Genomic DNA, 22560 nt, shown 5'->3' with positions numbered 1-22560 from the left:
TGGAGCCCCACGCCCAGCTAGATTGCATGAATGCTCCAATAGCCATTCACGAATCACACAGAGAAAGGCACCAGAACCAGATCCCCCCACCTCCCAGCACTGTACCCCAGGAATACACCGTCTTGCACTTCTCAAGACGAGCAAAACAGATTTATTAATTGGTTCACCACTTCATCAATTGGAAAGTGGACATACACCTGAGCAGATTTGCCACACACATCATACAAACTCACTGGTAAAGATAAACAGTAAAACAAATGTATTGATTATCACAGATAGATTTTAAATGATAGGCAAAAAGTCAGAATTAGTTACCAAAAGAAATAAAATATGACTATGCAGCCTAAACTCTCAATCCTATTAGACTGGGCAACAACTAGATTAAGCAGTTTTTCTCACCCCACTGGATATTGCAGTCCTTAGTATACAGATTTCCCCCTTGAAATCTGTGCCAATCTCCTCTGTTGGAGTCTTGTCGTCTTCTCAGTGTGTTAGTTGCTTGCAGCGTAGGTGGGGGAAGGAGAAAAGCCAAGCATATGGCCACTCTGTCGATTTTATACCCTCAGTCCATGTGCTTGGAAAACACAAGTCCTGGCATGTCTGGGTGGGCCTTGCTGAGTCTCTAGGCAAGGCTGAGCAATTCCCCTGGTGTGGCCTCATGCAGGTGAATCATTGCATCCTAGCTCCCTTGCTGGACAACGGTTGTTGATGGCGCCACCTGGGCATTGGTCACTTTCCTTGCTGTTGCCTCTGGGGAGCTAAAACCTGGTTGATTCCCCAACTTACAGCATGTTTTAGTGACCACCATACTACACAATTCTCAGAACTTCACATGCATTAATGATACACATGTGGACAGAGAAATGACTTTCAGGGGGTCATAGCCTTTCCCCTGATACCTTACAAGGCCTGCTTTATATAAATGAGGAATATGGGGGTTCCAGGACACTCCCCCAAGGTAGAGAATGTCAGTGTTTTTTCTGTGAAAGGTCATAAAAGCTATGATAGATGTGGACGGCCCAAGATTGCATTGGCCTACTACTAAGAGTGGTTTTTTTTAAAAGACAAGAGAGAGATTCATGGGTGGCTGCACTTCTAAACATGTTAGACTGCACTGCTTCCAACACTGTCCATTCTGCAGTTTGGACCAAATTTTGCTCTGTTATAACTCACATTGATTTTGAGGAAGAGTTGCACTGGCGTAACTCAGCAGAATCGGATCCTTTCGCTATAGCAATTAAGATTATGGAAGGATTCTGTGTTGTATGCAAGCAAATGAGATTTACTGTGGTCACTGAGCACTAAATTTCCTGCATGGTGCTAAATGTCTTAAACTCCCAGGGACTCAGTCAGGCCCTTAAATTCTCTCCCATTTTCTCTCCAATGTTTTCCTGTTGGAGCAGGCTCTCTGCCCCTCGCGTGGCTCATGCACCCTTTGGGGATGCAATCGTGAGTTAGCCACTTACATAAACAAGGAAGAGGACTTTGGTGAAGAGACATTCACAAAACTATGGATTTTACAGAACTGTGCACTCCTAGTGTATTTCACTGAACATCAAGCCCCTTGGGGAAAGTGATTCCATGCCACAGGGTGGCATTGCTCTTTCTCTGCAGCTGTGGGCCTGAGCCTGAAAGAGAAAAAGAAAGGAGAGAGACAGACAAAAAAAAAGAAGAGATGGAGAATCTGGTAGCTAACAAATTCATTGCTGGCACAGTATAAGCTGAAGCTCCATGCTACTGCAGTTCATTTGACAGGGAAGCTCTATTTTGCGTGAATGAAGTTCGGGAAATATATAAAAGTTTCCTGTAAGAGTTCAACATCAACTGCACAGAGAGATTCTGATTTTATTATATGTTTATTATGAATAATAGAGAAGTTACCTACTCACAGGGGACAACATTGCACTGCTGATTGTGAAGCAACGGGATGGTTTGGTAGGAAGAGGAAGATGTCTCTAGAATTCAAGAATGATAACTAGGGCAAGAACTATTATCCCATCAGAGATGGCCATTAGAAATCAGTGGGCCCGATTCTCCACTCAGAGTGGTATAAATCAGGAATATTATTTGAGTCAATGTAATCATCCTGGTGTAAAGTTAGAGCAGAATCAGGCCCAACAGCCACAATGTCTGCTTATTTGGGAACTTCTTTTTAATTTGTTAAAAAGGTGACATTTGATGGTGGCACCACAGATACAATTGACATTGCTGAGACAATAATGTTACACTGTCTTATCCGATCTAGTTAGTGCTGTACAAATTTGTACATGACCATCTCTACAATTCTGCAATTGGGTGATACTGGCATTTCAATTTGTAAATTAGAAAGAATTTAAAATAGGTTAAAAAGCTACACTTGGACTGGTCAAATTCATTGACATTTCATAACTGTGTTAGTATGGTAATATTTGAAATTGTAAAAGCTAGAGTTAACCCATTGTCACCTGTCTTCATTTGTCTAACCAGAGAACAGAAATCAAAAGTCAACCAACACAAAGGAGGAGGGAAAACAAAAGAAGAAGAAAAACAGAAAAAAAGGAAAAAGGAGTGGGGGGGGGGAGGCAAGACAAGTGGAGTGGTCTAAAATATCAGTTCCTAATTCTGCAGTTCACATAATACTTGGTACTAAAATTAAAATGATGGAGGCAAACCTGCAACCCTGACTTTAGTGAGTAGTCCTCTGCAAGTACCCTACTGAACTCAGTAGAGCTACTTCTGTGAGTAAGTGGCTGGATCAGGACGCATCTGGGACACCCAAGCTTTGCAGCATGATTTTTGGTAGACCCAGGTACTGCTACGCTATCAATTTGTTCCCCCCTGGAATTGCTTCTTTTCTCTGCTACAGCAGAATCACCTCTGCTACTGTTCCATTTTGTTTTGGTGCTTTACCTTCAGGAATTCAGCTCTCCCTGTTCTGTGGCAACAGCATTTCAAACATATTTACATGCCAGCAAAGACCCCAGGTTAGAAGTGTACTTAGAGCCACTAAAGCTGATAGGGAAGCACCCCTCAATCAGCAGAAGCTATTGTGGGTGCTTTGTGTGTTTCCTGTAATGGACACACATGCCAATAGGAAAAACTGGGATCACTACACTCCAATGAAAGGACAATTGACTAATTACGCTGAACTATTCATGCAGCTGCAAAACCAAAAAATCAATCATCAGTTGCAGAGGCGAACTGTGTCATCCTAATCGTAGATATTAACCTTCTACAAAGAAGACTTTAAAGAGGATTTCCATTATGAAGATTAAAAAGATTCTTTTTGAGATTTGGTAGGTAATTCATAACCAGAAGCTAGCTGAGTACTATGGAAATTTTTAGAAATGTTGCTCAAATCCCAATTCCATGCCAGGATACTTTCAGTTTAAAAGTCAGTCAGATTGTCAGGGAGGTTAGATTTTAATGATTTTCTCATGGTAAGCATACAGTACACGTCATGTTTATTACCCTTTACAAAGGAGACAATTGGATGTGAGGCCCCAATCCTGCAAACCCTTATGCATGTTCCTAACTTTATGCCCAGGTGCAGACTTCAACGGGACTATCTCTGTGCTTAAAATTAAACTCATGCTTAAGTGTTTGCAGCACAGGGGCCCAAATTTCTTTACCCCATATATCAGGCACATTGTAGTTAAAGAAAAAAAAGTTACTTTAGGCAGACATATTGAACATAGTAAGATATCAAGCTAGCTTTCAGCAACTCTAAAAATAAAGCTTCCCCGATAAGTTATTTCACATGCTTTCTTGTGAAGCTGCTCTAGCTTCAGTATATGACATGGTTCTAAAATTAAACGTCCTTTCCCCTTCCCTTTCCTCAGTTCACACAGGGTAACATATTCCAAAGCTACATTTGTAAATAAACCTGCTTTAGCAGTCACAGTGGGATAATCAGGAGGTAACTGTACCTGGAGTAGCAGGAAAGACCAGTGCTAATGACAGTATTAAGCACAGCAATGGGTACATAATAGTGATGGAAAGTGCTATTGATCCATTCTTCTGGGAAAACATAGGTTGAATAAGCAATCGCAGAACCTGAAAATAAAATCAGTGCCCAGGTTAGTTTTGAATGTTATTAGTGCCCTTCAGTAATCTCCCGGGTAATTTGGTGATCTTGCAGGTTTCAAACAAGCAAACCTGTGTTATCCTGTGTTTCTTGTAGGCAGATCCTAAATATATTTCAGAGGTGATGAGCACTTGTAGATCCCTCTGCAATTAAAGAAAGCTGCAAGGAAGGACAGGATTTCAGCACCTTGGAAAATGAAACCATTGATTTTTAAATAAGCCTCCAGATTCAGGGGCAAGACTATCAGAAAAAAGTCCATTGTTGTTTGAAGCTGACTGATACTGGATACGTAGTGTTGTTGCAGCTGTGCTGGTCTAGAGACAAGGTGGTTGAGGTGATATTTTATTGGACCAACTTCAGTTGCTGAGAGAGAGGCCTGTCTCTTTCACCAACAGAAGTTGGTCCAGTAAGAGACATTATCTCATCTATCTTTGTCTCTCTGATAGTGGATAGTCTGCCATTGACTTGATCAGAGGTGTCTGCGAGTGGACTAGGGACCTTAATTTAACACGTGAAAGACAAAATAAGGAAAAAAGTTTCATCATTTCAGATACTAGGTTAAACACTTCATTAATTAGAGCTTTGAAACTGGTCTGTATCACACAGGAGAGAAACAAATCGACTTAGGACAATAGCATTCCCTGATTTATTGGCAGCCCAGACAGAGAACATTCTATTCTAGCTATGTTTATACATCTTTTTCTGTTAGAAAAAATTAAGGCAAATTATGTGGCTCTGGGATGATTCTGTTCTCACTCACATTGGGTTTTATGCCTGTGCAATGCCATTGACTTCAGTGGAGTCCCTCTTGATTGACTCCAGTGTAAGCGAGAGAAGAATCTGGCCCAGAACCTGTTGTTTTTTCCTGTTGTAAAGTGATAGAATTCTAGTTTGCTTCAGCTGCTCCTTTCAGGTATTTTACAAAAAACAAAGAGCCCAACCCTGCAGCCAGTCCTAACTCAGGCATTCCTCCCCCCAGTGACTAGTAGGGCTAAGTCAGTACTGCAAGATCAGACCATTCAATGGATTTTTTAAAAATTGCAGTGGAGATGTTCTTATGTCTCCATTGTGCTTATGTGGTTGCCAGTTATATGCTTTCTTTAGTGTCATTCATATTTATGCTTGAATTATTTCATTAAGTGCTGAAGATAACTTTATTGTTCCAGTTGCTGTCACCAGGACTTCCTTGTAACAGAGATGATGCATCCCACAGGGCCCATTCCTTTACAAATATAATAAATAAACCCAAAGGCAGTAACTTCATGTCAGGATCTCTCTGATTTATAAGCAAGACAGCCAGGTCCTTCTGGATCCTTATGTAGATGCAGTTAGACACATCACAGAGGGGAAACTCTGACTCAGAGCAGGGTACTTTCAGCATCCCCTTGTATGACTGTGGACTGATAAGAATTACCAGCAACTTCAAAGGAGGCTGGACATGTCCCATGATAATAGATAAAGCATGCTATGTTGGCACTGCACAAATGCAGAACATCTGAACCAGCAGGTTAGGGCTAATTTACCTTACTTCATTTGGGGGGGGGGGGCAGCTATGGGGATGTGGAGCTATTTGGATCCTGCGATTTCATCCTTTTACTCCTGGCATTAGCAAAATAGCAAAATCTAAAAACACTGGTGACACACGTTTTACAAGCCACGGGCCACTCCAAACCGAAACAGCCAGTGAAACCCACTGTAAACAAAAGCATGGGATTAATTCACAAATGGTTAGATGGCCTGCATCTCCCTTGATGGTATCTCTAAAAAAAAAAAAAAAAAAAAAACAGAGCTATTCTCACACAGCTTGCATGTACTCAGCATTCTTTCTATAGAGCCATAACAGTGTCAAGCCACCGCTTTGGTCCCCTCTTCCTCCGAGATTAACCATTAACACACAGCACAGGTTCATGATAGAAAAAAGTCACAGTTTTACTTCAGTGCTCCCAGACAGAGTGACTTTACCAAATGTTAACATGCAGGACTATACTTCAACATTCTGTGGACGGTAATACAAGTATCTAGCAAGCCATCTCTTTGACTTCGGCAGGTATCAGAGTTGGATTAAGTGTGCGTGTGTCTCTCTGTCTGTCTCAAGCCCTGGGTGTGTCTTCAACACAGTCACGTTGCAATAGTTAAGGACAAGAGGTCCTTCAATCTCCCCTTGCTAATCGGTGGAGCAGGATTTCATGGTGGCATGTGAAGGAAGCACTAGTGAGCTGGACCCAACAGCTCCAGAGAGATGTCATCCGCCAGGCAGGCAGTGGGATAAGTCCTCTAGCTGGCTGGCGGCAGCATGCACCAGCCAGGGCAAATGTCATGTCTTTCCAAAAGAACGACTGTCCCACTGTGTCTCCCATAGTCACCCCAGAGAACCCAGCCCTGAGAGTCAGGATTCAAGCAGCAGAGCATGAACCATCAGAGCCCTCTCAGTTCCAGCCCAAGGAGCATTTCATCCCTAATCTTGCTGTGGTTGCATAAAGGGAAAGGACCCCAATTTTGGGGTTGATGCAGGACTTGACTGGGGGGACCAAAGGTAGCTTTAAGCCACTTTTCATATGTCAATCTCTTGGTTCCTGGCATAAATATCAGCAGCCTCAGGACTTCCTGGGTTACTTCAGACAAGGCATTTAAACTCTCTGTTCTTTAGTTTCTGTAACATAGGTATGACCATACTTCCATACCTCATGAAGGTGCTGTGAGCCTTACTTCATTAATGTTCATTGATTAGAGATCCTTGAATGGAAGGTGCAATTTAAGTGCAAAGCATGAATTATTATTAACTGAAAAACACCTACAGCAATCCCAAAATACTTAAGGCATTAAAGACGAATGAGAAAAAAAATTAGACATTGGGCAACTTTTTCAAAAGTGCCTAAATGACTTAAAAGCCTAAGTCCTATTTTCAAAAGTGAATTAGGAGCCATGTTCCATTGACTTTTAATTAGATTTAGGCTCCTAAATGCCAAAGTCACTTTTGAAAATGGGGCTTAGGCCCAGATCTTTAAAGGTATTTAGGTACATAATTCTTACTGATATCAATGGGAGCTAGAGGCCTAAATACCTTTGAGGATCTGGGCCCTAAGTCACTTAGATGCTTCTGAAGATGTTGCCAATTATTTGGTTACATATTTAACAAGACAATGTTTGGAGACTCTTACCTAAGCTGTACATACTAAGGGCACCATAATCAAAGAAATAACAAATGTGTCTTGCTTGGGTGGACATCGCACTGAACGTGTGGGCACAGCTGGATGTGAACGGATAAATACAGCACGTGAGCATGTAGGCAAGAAAGGGCCAGGCATACATGTCATTCCAGATATCCAGCGAATAGGCCAAGACAAACAACTTCCATAGGAAGTACCTGAAATACAGAGTACTGAGTTAGTACCTTGTGCGTTACTAGTGAAATCCCGCCCCATTGAAATCAGTGGCAACACTCCCACTCCTGAGGATTTCACCCTCACTGATTATTGTATTTTTGTCAGAATTACAATGAATGCATTGATTATTTAAGTTCTCAGTTATATTTTCCTTGTCCCTCCATTAGAATACAGTACATTTCCCACCCAGGTCCCAAAATCACCCCCCCTCCCCCCAATCACAAAGAGCCATCTACTTAGGGTGATTTTAAACATTTGAAAATACAGCAGTTAATAAAAACCAGCTCAAGTACCAGGCAGGCAAGAAATGTGTCCATATATTTAGTGTTTCATTTGTCATCTGGAAGACACTGAGGAGACAGTCTGCTGCGGAGCTTCTTGGATGGCGATACCCAAACAGGATGCCCTGCTCTCGAAACACCTGCCAGGGGATGATTAGAAGCGCATCGTTTAGATGGACTGTACAGTCTGTATATTTCACACTGTGTCACAGGAATTGGAGCATGAGCATAAAATGCCCAGTCCTGCAGCAAAACTCCCACTAAACATCTCCCTGCAAAAGGAGAACTTTATCAAGCTGCAGTGCAAAAATTGGTAACTGTATTTAATTCAGAAAGCATGCTACAAAGGAAGGAGAACACATGTTAATGGTGCAGAAAAATGGGTTCATGATCTCATCTAGGAGATGGGCTCGTGGGGCGAGGAACAATCGAGGTAATAGCTGCTAAACAGGGTCATAAGAACATAAGAGCAGCCATACTGGGTCAGACCAAAGGTCCATTTAGCCCAATGTCCTGTCTTCCGACAGTGGCCAATGCCAGGTGCCCCAGAGGGAATTAACAGAACAGGCAATCATCAAGTGATCCATCCCCTGTCACCCAGTCCCAGCTTCTGGCAGAAGACTGAGGATCCTGGGGAAATTCTCAATTAGGACCTTGAGCTCAAGTCACAGGACATCTACATATAGGAGCTGACGCTCTACCTGCAAGCCTGCCTCAGAATTGTTGGCAATGGCTGGTCCCCCAGCTGCTGACTGCTCCCAGCCTCTGTTCCCTCAGTGGCATATGGAAGCTAGGCTACCGCTCAGCTCCAGCCCAGCCCATTTCTGCAAAATTAGGTCATTCCAAAAACGGCCACTGATTTGCAGTGCCTCCATTTGGGAGCCACATTTGAGACACTTGGGGCCTGATTTTCAGAGTTGTTGAAGAAAATAGCAGCTGCTGGGTCCTCGGCAATTCTGAAAACGAGCCCACGTAGTTAGGTGCCCACATCTGGACGAAGGGATGTCTACACTGCGTCTGGGAGGGAGCCTCCCAGCCTGGGTCCACAAGCCAGCACATTGTAAATAGCAGTAGGGCTGTTGCGGCTCTGGCTGGCGCTGGCTCTCAAACCAAATAAAATACTTTTATTTGAACTAAAAATATTTTAATCCAATAAATGGCCTTCTTGTGAAAACGAAATTTTATGCAACAAAACTCAACGTTTTTCCTTTTTCACAATAAAGATCTTGTTTTTAGTGTGAGAGTGAACACGCTTACAGGTATTTAAGTGAATTAAAATTATTATTGAAAATGATCATCAAAATATTTGATCAAAAACCTGGTTTTTGGTGAATGTAAGTTTTATAACCATTTTATAATGTTTTCAATTAAAAAAATTAAAAATATGCTGAAAAATATTCTCTGGGCTGTTTTTTCAATGCCTCTCTTTCAAACTCTTCATAAACAAAAACTTTACACAAAACAAATTCACCATTTCAAAAATTTTCCACAGAAATAAGCTCTTTCCCCAGCTAGGTCGAGGGCCACTCATTTGGACATAGGGTTTGGCCAACATGCTTTAATCAAGAGGTTCATGTGTAGAGCATTAGAAGAAAGTTATCATTAAAAAGAGAAGGGGTCGCTGAGGTTTTATTAGGCTACTGAGCCCACAGATTAGCAGCCAAATCGGAGATACATTTAACCAAACCTTACTTACTTTAGGCACTTGGTTAATACTGAGTTGCCTGCGCAACTTCCAGCCCAGCATGGTGCTTTGGGCTCGGTGGTGATGATTTTGGCTCAGAATGCTTGTTAAATCTTCACCTCCTTCGAGACAGACTCCTGCGTAGTCTTCATCTATGGCCTCAGGCCAAACTCATCCTTATTTACACCTTCCTGTCTCCTCGCCCAGCTCTTGTTGCCAAGGCCCTCCAAGTGCTTTGGTGCTAGGGAGCACAAGAGAACAAAACAAGGCGGATTGCTATAGCAAGAGTAACAAACAGGGAAAGGGCCCCGGGCCAGGTAACTGGATTCAAACCGTCATTGGCAGCTCTAGCCTGTGTCACATCCCTACCAGCTGCTCTCTTTTTTGTTTCTATACCCAGTTAGGGTGCCAGTTTGGGATTCTTGGGTTTAGTGAAGGCAGGTGTGATGTAGAAGGCAAGACAGTGACATTCACCCCTGTGCGAGGTCTATGCACAGCTTACGTCACACGTAGGCCATCAAAATGGGCTGACATGAAACCTATGCTTTGAGATGACCTTTTGCATGAGGGAATGTCACCCTAAAGCAGTGGTTCTTAACCTTTACTTCAGCCTGCACCCCTTTGGTTCTCAAAATATGTTCTCGCACCCCTTATCAAAAATCGTTGAAGTAGGTCAGTTCTCCAAACCTGTTTGTATATTACAGTAATCGTTAAAAAATGTGTAATTTTAATAAATACATAGGTTTGATTAAACAAAGTAGTTGTACTTAACGTGCCTGTGCTTAATTTGTGTTTTCGATAATTTACCTTCTAAAAAAATCTGGCATGTCTCGCACCCCCAGGGGGTGCATGCACCCCAGCTTAAGAACGACTGCCCTAAAGGAATGAGTAGGTAGAGAGACTCGGAACTCGGCGCCAGACGCTGCAGGCCTTACTCAGAGCTTGATCGGTCCCACTGCTTTTGAGAGCAGAGGGTACCCAGAGCGTACCCAGAGCTGGAAGACACAGCTTCGAGGCACAGAAAGGAGAATGGTGTCTCCATGGCAATGCCCTTCCTCCTAATCCCAGGAAAGCCCCTTCATGGGATGAGGTACTTCAGGGCTACGCCCAGCATGGACTTTGTGAGACCCCAGCCCTCTGGAAACTAGCAGGGGCTCTCCAAGTAGGAAAGCAGGATGTTGTGTAACACAGATCCCCTGCAAGCGAGTGAAATCCCTGCAGTATGGGCCAGTCGGCAAGCCTCTACAGCACTGGCACTGGAAAACAGGGTAGAGGTATTGGATCTCTGCATGGGTGACCCTTGAATACTGCGTGCAGATGTGGTCATCCCAGATATATTGGAATTGGAAAAGGTACACAAGGGCAACACAAATGATTAGGGGTATGGAACAGCTTCCATATGAGGAGAGATTACTAAAACTGGGACTTTTCAGCTTGGGAAAAGGACGACTAAGGTGGCATATGATAAAATCATGGTCTATAAAATCATGACTGGTGTGGAGAAAGTAAACAAGGAAGTGTTATTTATTCCTTCTCACAACACATAACATAAGAACTAGGGGTCACCAAAAGAAATTAACAGGCAGCAGGTTTAAAACAAACAAAAGGAAGTATTTCTTCACACAACGCACAGTCAACCTGTGGAACCCATCGCCAGAGGATGTTGTGAAGGCCAAGACCATAACAGGGTTCAAAAAAGAACTAGATAAATTGATGGAGGATAGGTCCATCAATGGCTATTATCCAGGAAGGGCAGAGATGGTGTCCCCTAGCCTTTATTTGCCAGAAGCTGGGAATGAGCAACAGGGAACGGATCTGTTCTGCTCATTCCCTCTGGGGCACCTGGCATTGGCCACTGTTGGAAGACAGGACACTGGGCTAGATGGACCTTTGCTCTGTCCAAGTATGACTGTTCTTATACCTATGTGGACCTTGGGAGACCTGTAAGTTTGGGCTAGAGCTGAGCGAATAACCAGTATTTCAGTTTGGTGGCTGAGCTGAAAAAAAAAAAAAAACAGGGGAAAACGTGTTATGGATCACACCAAAATGAATACATTTCTGATTTCCTGGCAAAATTAAAAAATTGAAATAATTTCATTTTGTTTCATTCTGATGGGTTTTAAAACATAATTTAGGAAAATTCAAAACTGGAACATCTCGCCAAAACAAAAAATCAAAACGTTTCATTCTGGAACATTTCTGAAACTTTTTGCCCTTTTTTTTGGACTGAGACTATTTGCCAAAATCTAGCCAAATTCACGGATTGTTTTGGTCACCTCACAACTGCATTTTATTGTGGAAAAAAACTAGTCATGAAAAACTTTACCAAAGTCTAGTTTGGGCCCTGCCTATTCAGTCATTGGGTCCAAACTCCCCACCGTTGATGGAAGTATTGAGAGGAAGCTCAGACACCCACTTGTCTTGACATTCTGAGGCCTCATGCTGCCAATTAATCCACACTGAAAGCTCCCATTGGCATTGACATGTGCTCCATTCAAGGCAGGACTGGCCCCTTTGCAGAATGTCATTTATTTCCCATATTCTTCTGCAGGTGGTTCCCGTTACGAGTGAGTGTCATGGGGAATAAGCCACGTGAGTAGCATTTCCTTAACACTCCATCTAGCGGTGTCTGAGATTTCATTTATCATCAGACACCAAAAAAAAAATCACTCAGGAGAGAACTGTTGAAATGGCAAGAGGACCAGCCTTCCATGTGCAGTACCGTGCTACCATGCAGATGGTCTCTGCTGCTCAGTGATGTCCTTGGACATCAATAGACTGGGGAGGTGAGCTCTCCTTAAAGGAGTGGGGAGATGGGGGTGGAATCCAGGCAATGCTGCCAAACCTGCAGCTATTTGGAATAATCTCAGTCATGGGAGTCCCTCCTCGTTCCAGCTGGTATCAGCCAAAATGCTAGTTTAAGTGCTTATTGCTCCCGGTCCAATGCCACAAGGTGTGGAGTACAAACTCCTCCATGCCCAGTGACAGCTCAGTGTTGTTAATAACATGCAGCCCCTGGGAAATCAGTATGTCTCCCCCTTTATCTCAATCCCTATTGGCAACTTTCCCTAACAGTAAAACTCCATCTGTCTGGCCCTCTGGCCCCAGCTGGCATTGCTGAGGAAGTTGGGAGGTGGGTGTGGGAGACTGTCAGATGCTGAATCATGGGCATTGGCAACTAAGGGTTAGCTTGAATGCCCTGGCAGGGAGGCCCAGATGTGTTGGAATAGCACAGTCCTGGGGGAAGAGGTACAAGCTGCTGGCTTCTACAGCAACCGAAAGGGGCCACGCTGCACTCCTGATGTTGGAAAATGCAAACGGATAAAGGGTGGGCGTTGCAACAGTCTGCAGTTGTTGGAGGCGCAAACTCAGGACTCCTGGGTTCTGATCCCAAGTTTGCCACTGACTCAGTTTGTGAGCTTGGACAAGTCCCTTCGCCACGCTGAGCCTTAGCGCCTCAGCTGTAAAAAGAGGGTAACAAAACCTGCCTCACCAGGGTGCTGTGATGCTGGAAGAGCTAATGTATTTAAACCTGGAAGGACTCTGTCTGGGACAGAGGCAGGGGTGGGGAGGGGGATAGCCCTTTTCCATTGTTTCATCAAACTGCCAGCCTCTAACACGTGCAGTGATGGTCAGAAGTGCTCCGTAGCCTTTCAGAATTAAGCAGCACTGCTGTCAGCTTCACGTTAAACTACAACATAAGCAGAGCACTGACAGTGAACGCCTAGGGAAAGGTGTTTGTAGCGCCATCTACAGGAAACCACAGGGCACAGAAAAGGCTTCCCGTACTGTCCCGTAACTTGCTAACTCACAGATCCATGAAGTGAGTTCATTAAAACAAACGTTCTGCTGAAACCGTTTCTAACATCACTCGGTTTAGGTTTCAAACCTTCTCCTTTTTCAATTTGTTGGCTCACAGTTGGCATGTCGCTGTTACTCCTGGCATGGGAATGGTTTTCTGACAACATTTACAATCGCGTGCATTTATTCCCAAGCACCTATTTCAAGCCTACCTGCCCAGTGCTAGTTTGGCAGACTAATTCCTGAGGTTTCCTCTGAGGGGGTGTGTTAGGGGCTTGTTCCTTCACCCACTTCCTTCCCTGGTCCTTCTCGCATGAACAGAGAGCAACAATACCCCAAGTCCAAAGGTGCAAACAATTGGATGTTTATTGGGGGTGAACTTCCAGCAAGCAATGATTCCAGTTTCCTTCCTTAGTGTCCCCCTTCCTAGCTCTGACACCACAGAGCCTTACTCCTGTGTCCCTGTTCCCATTCCTGTCCTTAGCCAAACAGGATTCCAATTTCCCCCACCCACACACTTCCTGATTGACTGCAGACTATATAGTAAAACTTGAGTTCTGCTTAGCTATACCTTAACCTATCATTTTCCTGAAATTTAACTAACCAATCCTAACATATTGTAACACGATTATGTAACCAATTATATCCCACCACCTTAATTAGTTTACACCCAGCAAAATTAATTATACAGCAGACAGAAACAATCACAGAACCAGACAGAGATTTTACAGACAAACAACAGCAAAGTGGGAACTATAATGGCAAAACAACATAGAAATGAGGATTTCCCATCCCAGCTATGTATAAGTGAGTTCTTGCCAGACAGGATGCTATCAAACTAAGTTTCCTTTTACATTTTCTAGGCACTTCCCTTTCTCTGGAGGTGATAGGCATTATCAGGACAGGATTGTATTCTAACAGCCCCATAGCACCTTCTTTCAATGTGACTAGTTTGGAACATGAGGAGGTGACCGGTCGCTTCCCAGCTTATGGCTGTCTCTGCTGCTTAGCCAAAGGCCTCAGCCTAAGAACAGGGCCTCAGACTGTCTCAGTGAGAAAAGGCCTTAGACAGTCAGACAGTGATTTGGATTCTCTCTTTTATAGCCAAGTGATAAGAATACACCTAAATTCTTAGAGTATAGGCCTTTACAGACAGGCCTGAATATCTATATCCTAACAGAGGGTGGTCATGCCGGGAATGCATCCAGGGCCCGGGGATGCCCCTCTTTGGAGTGGCAGGTGAACGGTGAAATATCTGTGCACTGCTCACAGTCCCCCAGAGCTTTTTTTTGTCTCTGTTTCTGCAAAACCTTTTCAAACGTCTAACTCAGGCAAAAAGAAAATGAGTACTTGTGGCACCTTAGAGACTAACCAATTTATTTGAGCATAAGCTTTCGTGAGCTACAGCTCACTTCAGTATGCATCCGATGAAGTGAGCTGTAGCTCATGAAAGCTCATGCTCACATAAATCGGTTAGTCTCTAAGGTGCCACAAGTCCTCCTTTTCTTTTTTCTCATAGCATGCCACTGCAGAGCCCTATTTCCATGATCTGTGCTAACCTGTTGCAGGCTGCTGGAGTTTAATTGGCAGGCTCTCTAGCTCCAGGTCCCCAGACTTCTTACAGCCTGAACATCTGTCCGACTGCGTAGTCAAAGATTGTGGAGAAGGGTCATTTAAGGGTGAGTATCCAAACGCATATTTTATCAGCTTGCCTCGCCTTTCAGTAGGCCTGTAGCCAAGTGTTACGAACAGTCACATACCAATCGCAGTGCCTGGACAATATTTAAAACAGTGTTATCCAAGTGACAGACAAACTGGCATCACAAATTTAGATTTGAAAATGGCAGTTTCATTATTTTCTGTATCAGTACACACTTCTTGTGACGGACAGCCCAATTATTCCGTCTTCCCCTTTTCTCTTGTGCAGAACATGCCAGTCACAACTTCACTAAGAGCTGAGGGGCATTAGCCCAGTACAGGATCAGACTGTAAGCGCGGGACTGACTCCGCATAGACACGCAGCCCCAGCGGTAGAGAAACTCCATCTCAAGCAAAGCCTTTGATAGCCTTTTCCGCCCTACAATTATTCTCCATCCGGAGAATTAAACACATTCCCCTTTTATTTTCCTGCAAATGCCCCACACCTTGTAATTAGAGTTTGCCTCACTCTCTCAGATCCAACCTTCCAACACTATTAAACAAAGTTTGTGGCTGTGCAACTCCCGAGCTGCACTGCATAATGGGAGAAGTGTTGTAGTCCACCATGCAAAGCTACTTCCCAGGAAGAAAGGGTTCGACGTTCGCTCATCTGTTTTAAAAGAAGAAAACGAATACAGCCCAGCAATTTAATGCGTGACATAAAAACAATCAGAAATGCTTTCGAAGTTAACACTTCATGTCTGATTTTTTTCCATGATCTGTAATTACTTTACTTCTTTCAGATTTACAACAAGGGTCCTACAGGCTCAGAGTTTTGTCTGGTTTCATGCAGAGTATGGTCTGTTAAGGTCTCCTTTTTAGTTACTCATTTTCTCACTGCAGTACAAGCAATGGGCCGAATCCTGTGGGGGAATGCTCCAGATCCCCATTGAAAGCATTCCACACCGTGCAGAATTGGGCCCTCCAGTGCTCACCTGGATTCTCAAGATCTGGAACAAGCTCTCTCTGTTGCTATCCTTTGCCAGAACACCTTTGCTATGAACACAGCTGAAGGGAGCCATGGGACAGAAAAAATACAAACTCTTGTTATTTTAGTGAAACTGGAAAAGACGGGAGCTGCTCAACACATTTGTTACACAGTGCCGTGGTTTACATGTTGGATCATTGATCAGCACATGACCCGTATTTTTAGTCTCAGACAAAGCCGAGTACCTGATATGCTGGGTTACCAGATTGCAAACCAGCTAACTGGGCATACATCTGACTAGCCACTGACTCTCCGTCTATGTATTTAGGTTCTTGTACTGGCATCCATCAGTGTAGCATCTAAGAGCAGCTGATAGCACATTTCAGAAATGTGTCCTGGAGGAGCAATATGCCCTCGCTAGTGAGTTACTGTGTTGTGTATCAATATAAACAAATTTACATAGGATTAGAAGGGACCTCCCGGGTCACCATGTCCAGGCCTGTACTTTTCCAGGCAGCCCCATCATATAATCCCATTCTGAAATGTATCAAGCTCCATCTTCAAACTAGTTCGGTTGTTTGCCTGTATTAGGGCTAATGGGAGACTGTTCCAAAACGTCACTCCTCCGATAGTTGGGAACCTTCTCGTTTCCGGCTTTGATTTCGTCATGGCAAACCGTTTTCCCTCGTGAACAACTAGCTTGCCTGTTCGCCCTCCAAGCTGGCACTCACTGCTGACCGGAGAGAGTCAAAGTACCCAGAAAGCTATGTTGATATGAATACATCTAATTACATGCTACTGAAACAGTGAAAATGTCTTCTGGTCTCACTGTCCAAGTGTCAGAAATATAGTCCCCTCTCTAAAGCTCAGAGTAAACTATGCACAACTCTAGAACCGATGAAAAGACTAGCAGGGACAGACAACCAACCCTACGGTCCCATTTCCCTCTGCTCCCACAGCAAGACTCCTGTGGCCTCTGGGACGATACCAGTGGTGCTAGTAGAAGTCATTTTTTGCTGGTACTGCACTCATGGGAGGGACATAAGGAGAGGTAGGTGACTTCCCATATGACCCTCCATGTGACTGCTTCCCATCCCGCCTCCAGCTCAGGGCCCTCCCCTTTGTATATATAATCATCAACATACTTAACTACTCACTCCTTCCCCCCCCCCCCCGTATGCACTATTCAGTCTGTTTATATGGAATAGGGGAGTTGGGTGAGGAGCCATTTCAGCATATGTATGACTTATTAAAAGACATTTTAAATAGAACTGTATCCTAAACTGCTCTACAGTGTTGTACCCAAACACTGCATTTCAATGCGGGATTCAACGTCCTTTACAGGAACAGACTCCTGAAACACTTACCAGTCCTCAAAAGTGGCCCATAGTCATGCAAATAGTCCCATTGTCTTCCATGGGACCGATCAAATGATTAAGGGTTTACAGTGTTCGGTTCCAAGTTTGTAAATTGTTCTGGATGAAGCTGACAAGGCCTGAGCTGTCAGATCAGAAGGAGCGTCCTTCGACTAAAGGTGGGCAGACGTGTGATACGTCTTCGCTCCGTTGCTAAGGTGAGGAACATCTTTTCGGCAAAGTTCTTGGCAGATTCCTGAGGCAGCTGGTTTAAGGCCGTCAGTGTCCCGCATTATAATCTTCACTTATAGTTCTCTCACCCACAAAGCTGGAACACGAGGCATTTGTTTTGCTGCTCCAGTTCCCGTTCACAAAATGCATGGAAGGGTATGTCTACACAGCCGATGTTAAAGTGCTGCCAGGGCAGCGCTTTAATGTGGCTGGGGAGTCGCGGCCCAGCACTGGGGGAGAGCTCTCCCAGCGCTGTAAAACCACCACCTCCCTGAGGGGAGCAGCTCCCAGCGCTGGTGCACTGTCTACACGGGCGCTTGACAGCGCTGAAACTTGCATCGCTGGAGGGGGGGAGGTGTTTTTTCACCCCCCTGAGTGAGGAAAGTTTCAGAGCTGTAAGTGGCAGCGTAGACAAGCCGCTAGACTAGTTTGGCTGCGAAGAAGAATTCTAGGTACGCTGGGGACCACACCTGATTCCTGTCAGGCTGCAGAACTGGGCTGACATCAGAATCCAAACATCCTCTGGTCAGTGCAAGCAGAGGCATTCCTCTACTGATCTGGATTTGATGTGATGCAGTAGGAACGTGGATAATTCAGACCAATGGGGAGAAACAGAATCAAAACCACTGTTGAAACACCTTCCGTCCCGCCCACCCCTCCCCTTTTGAGGGCTCCTGACCAACACAACAGCACAATACATATGCTAACAAACTTAAAGCCTTCGTTTGTGTTTGTTAGCATATGTATTGTGCTGTTAAAGCCATATAAAGAATGAATGTCCTCCCCAGCTGTGTTCTGTTCCTTTAAGGAGCAGAGTGCAGCCCCTCCCCCCTTGGGGGGAGGGGGGCTAGCCCCAAGTCTTTCCCCGTACCCGCTAAAAATCTCTTGCCAGTACTGTGCACTGCAGGGTACCCCCTACCTGCACACCTGGAAGCTGCACAAATTTGAATAAGGGAAACATTAACAAGCAGCCAGAAAGTGGCGTATGAAGGGTGGTAAGGTGCACACACAAGTGAGCTCTGCATGCAGTTGCGAGGATAGAGAGAGTTCTTTGTAAAAGTTACAACCTCCCTCCCCAAAGACAGAGACACAAACTTTCTCACAGTTTGTCCAGTTCCCTTTAACACAACTTCCCCTTGTGCAAGCCTCATGTTACTCTCCATTGAGTTCCATGGGAGCAACATGCACCAAAAGGCTTCAAGGTCCTGGTCCAAATTTGGCTTTGAAGCTTGAATAGAGAGAAGCCTCTCCCTGCTTATCTTGCAAACTCAGCAAAGCATCTGTCCACACATGCCAAGTAGATATTTTTACAAAATATACTACACACAGTGCACGCCCATATCTCCAAGGGCAGGAGCCAGCCATTCTTCTGCTGTTAAGTTTACACAGGAATATTTCAGCCTGACTATTTAATTTCCAGTTTTTGCAGATGAGGAGCCCTGACAGTCCCCTACAGAATCACCTCTCTTCTACAAGGGCATGCTTCTATTCAGGAAGATATGGGCCTAGGGTGAACAGGTCTGACTGAAGCACAACCTTCCATTGTAGGGTTTCTAGAGTTACATTTATTAGCACTGGCTGCACGGCAGACACAATCAGAGTGAAAATACAACAGGGCACGCAGGAGGATTTAAATTCAAGAAAAATGGTTTAGCTGTTAATTATTAACTTTTATGATTTACTCTGTACAGCACCAGAGAGAATTATTAAACTATGAAACCAGTGACTGAGCCATCCTGCATAATCACCACTAAAGGTAACATAAGAAATGCCAAGCCCTTGTAGGCAGAACGGTGAGGAATTCATAACAGGTTTATTATTAATCATTTATTACTTGTTTAGGGCCCAACACAGCAAAGCATTTAAACACATAAAGAAAAAGTTTTAAGTGTTTGCTTAAGTCCCACTGAAGTCACTTTCAGGCAGATATAAGCATGGGCTAAGGTGCTTTGTTGAATCCAGGGTGATCAGATTTCTACTGCACCCCAGAAATGGCTGCATTTCAGTGGTGTATCTGTCTGCTTGTAAAGTGCTTTGGAATGACAGCGCAAATGCTATTATACACTTAAGATATTATTGTTACAGTATGAATGCAAGAAGAAAACTTCTTAAAATAAACGAATTGTTCTGATGACATAAAATACATATTAATTTTCCATAGTTTTGTGTCCCTTTCTCTCTCAATATATATACGAGTGGGCATGAGAAAGCTCAAACTTTTGCTTGCAGATTGCATATAGTTGGGCTTGGCAGAATTATTTTTAAAAAAGTCAAAATTTGACCCATAATATTGAGGTTTATTTTTAAAGTTATTTATTGGTTTAAATTTTCACAGTTGTGCAAAACTATGGGGTTTAAGCATTTTTTTTTATTTATTTACATTTTTCACAGTTGTGTGAAATTATGGGGTGGTCAGACAAGGGCGGGTTAGACAATAATTGTTTAATGATAAATGTGGAGATTCAAAAAGTTAAAGCTTTGTATTTTAACGATTATAAATTCCCAATATCACATGTCAAAATACACAAAGTAAATATCCTTACACTAAACTCAAATAAGTACTCATGTAGCATTTCTCTTACTTTGTCTAGCTGTTAATTTTGATTATTTTCAGTGGAAATATTTTTTCGTTGGTTTCTGTGTGTTCGGTGAAATCGACATTTACCAATAAAAATCTAATCCTTCCATGCCTAGTTACAGTCCAAGTGCTGTTTGCATTTCTTATATAAAGATTCAGTATATTTCACTACAAGCAACACAAAAAAGACCATCAAAAATGCTGCATAAAAACCAGACGCGCTGCTGGGAAGCAAATATGCACTGTACTTACATCTCTGCCTCGGGAGCCGGGAAGCACTCACTGGTGCCCTAATAACCAGAGGAGCTAGCAGCCCCCTCAGCACCAGGATGTCAGTACTATTCTTCTTTGTACAATGGAAAATGCACAGATCAGCCCTGTGCTAGAAATGTGGTAAGTAGCAGAATTGTTTGGGGCTGAGCTGGCATGTACACAGCAGCTCAGTGAGAGTAAGTGGGCTGACAGGTTTGCAAAAGAAACAAAACCAACCTGTTGACCTCCTAAGGGTAGGGCAACAGACGCAGAGAAGCTCTGCACAAGATATGCTTGCAGCAGCCACTTGGCCAGGCAGTACATACACATTAACGAGCTGTGGTGTGGCATGCAGCATGCTGGCTCAGGGTAAGGAAAGGCGGTTAAGCATGCATGCTGCTCTCTGGGATTAGGAGCAAATTAATTCTGACTCATGTTTTATTGGAAATTACTGAGTCCAAAATAATAGCAGATTATGTTCTGGATTAAGTTTACTAAGACCTACAGGAAGCAGAACACAGGTACACAGTGTATAAATCCACAGGCCTCTTTAGTGTCCCAAGTCCAACCTTTCTGTGCCTCAGTTTCCCCACCGCTGAAATGGAGATAAAAACACATGCCTGCTTACCTTCAGTGGTCTGGAAATCTTACATCATTCATATCAAAGAGCTTTAAGAGATCAAATACTATAGAAACCGATGGTTATATTGGGCCTGCCACATCTACACACGAATCATACCATACTTCTCACATAGTACCACAGACTTCTGCGGAGCTAGTTGTGGACTAAGGGACTATTCAGCGCGAGTAAGAGGGACAGAATCTGTCCCACTGTGATCATAACTCAAACAGAGAGAACAGGGGAAAGAGCCCGGCATACCTCAAAAACTGGTCAAACAAACGGAAATCGTCCATTTTGAATTAAACTGTGCTTACGACAAACTCAGCTGCTGGGATCAACCAGAGCCTAAATTGTCCCTTTGCACGGAGGACAACATTTCCCAAGAACAGCAGGGAGGGGAACACGCAGCAGCACACGGTCACAGTTCCCTTCTGTAACATCCAAAGAGGTTACAAAACTGGGATTGCTTAAAAGTGTAATTATGGGCATGAAAGTGACTATGTGAAAATGGCACCTTCTTGCTCCACAGACCGGCTCCCTGAGCTTTTGAGTCACAACAGCTTGCTCTATATCCCAGTCAGCCACGGAAGAGTGAGCTGGATCCTGTTCTAGGGCTGCCAACTCTGTATTCCAGTATCATCATCACCATGATTAATAATAATAAGCAGGAGTCACCTGCATTGGCCTGGGGTATTTCTTGCTGCTATTCGCACAGCTCAGCAACTCCCGATTTTGTTGTACAGAGAAGAAAAAAAAAGGGACATCCCTTGTAATAAGGGACTGTTGGCAGCCCTAATTCTGACTCACGCACCATCCACAGAATTGTTAACTATGCACCAGCCTCAACATCCTTATCTGACAAATAGCAACAGCACACGAGCCAGAGAACCCAGCTTGCGTCTCAGAGCCTACGTGGAGTCTGCAGAGCCAGCAGTTAGGGGACTAGGGGGGGAAATAATCCAAAACATCATTTTGGGTGGAAACTACGCCTACTTGTGCTTGAGCCTCTGAGCCACAATCGATAGGAGGTCTCCAATCACGGTTCCTCACAGTAAAACCACACATTCCAGCCTCGATTCTGCTCCCATGGAAGTAAATGGCAAAACTTCCTGTGACTTTAATGGGACAGGATCAGGCCCTTAAAAAAATAAACAAAATGCCAGAAAAGAGATGGATGGGGCAAAAAAAGGGTGGGCAGGGTCATAGCCTCCCTCCCCACTGACCGGGGGACGGAGATAGCACACCAGAGGGGAGGAGAGTAATCAGTGCCATCGGATCAGATCATATGCCCAACGTGCCCAGGGAAACTATGGAAGAGCGGTACCTGCTTGCAAAGCAAGGTCCCTGGTACTTCTGCAGGGACTGTGCAGTTCTGCCCCATCTAGCCCTCCATGCTCACAGCGTTGCTGGTTCCAGTTCTTTTGACTAGTCAAAGTCACTGTATGCAAAACCAAACATATTCTTCTTCTTCTCTTTGATAAGGCCCCTATATTTACTTTAGCCCTCGCAGCCATGAGTAACATATTTCACAATATTTGACTATAACAGACTAAGAGCCTTGAATCACTGAAGTGTGATACAAGGGCATTACTCTAGTATTATTAAGTAGTTAAAAAGCTATATCGAGGCACAATGCATTATTCACAGATCACGAAGAGCAGAAATAATGGTCATTTTAAAT

At 43.9% G+C, this 22560-nt stretch overlaps 1 protein-coding gene across 7 annotated transcripts in view; it reads right to left on the bottom strand.

Moving 5' to 3' along the window:
• PAQR5 (progestin and adipoQ receptor family member 5) overlaps positions 1-22296 on the bottom strand; it is a 32983-nt gene extending 10687 nt beyond the window's left edge. The window contains exons 1-6 of one of the 7 annotated variants that reach the window (XM_073304494.2): positions 20258-20591; positions 14775-14987; positions 9427-9655; positions 7743-7870; positions 7225-7430; positions 3909-4035 (exon numbers count right to left, since the gene is read on the bottom strand). In XM_073304494.2, coding sequence (XP_073160595.1) covers positions 3909-4035; positions 7225-7430; positions 7743-7870; positions 9427-9477 — 512 coding nt within the window. In that variant the 5' untranslated portion in view covers positions 9478-9655; positions 14775-14987; positions 20258-20591. The other 6 variants (XM_073304496.2, XM_073304493.2, XM_073304498.2 and 3 more) reach the window with 6 other exon arrangements.
• Between the last annotated feature and the right edge of the window lie 264 nt (positions 22297-22560).

Source organism: Lepidochelys kempii, chromosome 10, assembly GCF_965140285.1.
Source record: "Lepidochelys kempii isolate rLepKem1 chromosome 10, rLepKem1.hap1, whole genome shotgun sequence".
Taxonomy (NCBI): domain Eukaryota; kingdom Metazoa; phylum Chordata; order Testudines; family Cheloniidae; genus Lepidochelys; species Lepidochelys kempii.
Note: the sequence above shows the minus strand (reverse complement) of the source record. Positions and strands in the feature narration are given on the sequence as shown.